Source organism: Trichoderma citrinoviride (genome assembly GCF_003025115.1).
Source record: "Trichoderma citrinoviride strain TUCIM 6016 unplaced genomic scaffold BBK36scaffold_428, whole genome shotgun sequence".
NCBI lineage: Eukaryota > Fungi > Ascomycota > Sordariomycetes > Hypocreales > Hypocreaceae > Trichoderma > Trichoderma citrinoviride.
Window position 1 is genome coordinate 1 of NW_020195136.1, and position 1,208 is coordinate 1,208.

Below are 1,208 nucleotides of genomic sequence, written 5' to 3' on the forward strand. Positions count from 1 at the left end.
CTGTCACGGCTTCCAATGAGCGCGATCTCGCGCTGAACTTCACCAGGGCCAGATGACTGCGCCACGTTGATCTTGCAACCGGTCGAGTTCTGCATCTCCCTGATGGTCTCGCCTCCTTTGCCGATAATCATGCCTACCGCATCTGATGGCACGTAAATCGCATCGTTGATCTTGTCGGGACCGCCGCCGCCGCCACCACCGTAGTCCCTCGGTGGTCCGTCGTTGCGAGGAGGACCCGTGGGTTTCTTGGTACCAGAAGCCGGGCCGTCGCCTCGGCTATCGCTGTCGACAATTTCCATGATGAAGTCCTTGGCTCGGGCGGCCGCTTCGCGGCTGCCAATGAGGTTGACAGGCCGCAGGCCGTTGACGCTCTTCGACTCGCCCACGATGTTGATATGGCAGCCGGATCGTTCTTGAAGATCTCGAATAGTCTCGCCTCCACGTCCGATGATGAGGCCGACAGTGCGATCAGGGACCATGATTTGCATATGGTCCTCGCCATCCCTCAGGGCCGCTGCTCCACCTCGGGCAGGGTCGCGAGGCTTTTCCTGAGCGCGGTTCAGCGCGCCCATTCCGCTGTCCTCAATGATTCGGTTGATGGCCGTCTTGACTTCGGCACGACGAGCCCGTGGGCCGGTGATTTTGCACTGGCGGAAGGGGCCGCCATCGGTGGCCGCCAGGAACTGGACACGGCAGTTGGTGTCGGCTTCGATCCTCCGCAGGTTCTCGCCCTGCCGGCCGATGATGAGGCCAACGAGGCTGGACTCGATCTGGATCGTCTCAGAGTTGTCGTCTCCGCCTCGGAGAGGGGATCTCTCTCGGCCGCCGCCTCCGCGAGGCGAAAAGGTGCGGCCACGTGACGGAGGGGAGTAGGAACGGTCGCGGCCATAATCTCGGCCTTGGCCTCCACGACGGTCGTCCCGGTATGAGCCGCCAGTATGATAGTCACCGCCGCCTCGGGGAGGAGATCGAGACCTGGATCGGCGGAAAGATCTGTCGGAGCCTCTGGATTCGTTTCCGTAGACGAGCGGACGGTCGTAGGGCGTGATGCCCTTCTCGGTCGCAAAGGCCCTCGCCTTGGAGATGACATCTTCGAAATTCATGGTTCCCGAGTTGACGGGCCGAAGAGCGCTCAGGTCGACGTTGCCGCTGGACGCAGGAGCGGGCAGCGCAGAGCCGGGAGCAAAGCTCGCGACGCCTGGGACGCC

At 62.7% G+C, this 1,208-nt stretch overlaps 1 protein-coding gene across 1 annotated transcript; it reads right to left on the reverse strand.

The window, feature by feature from the left end:
- BBK36DRAFT_1048932 (hypothetical protein) lies at positions 1-1,208 on the reverse strand (the record flags this gene model as incomplete). The annotated part of the gene is made up of 1 exon (XM_024888896.1): positions 1-1,208. A coding segment is annotated over one exon (1,208 nt), but the record flags the coding sequence as incomplete, so codon positions are not given.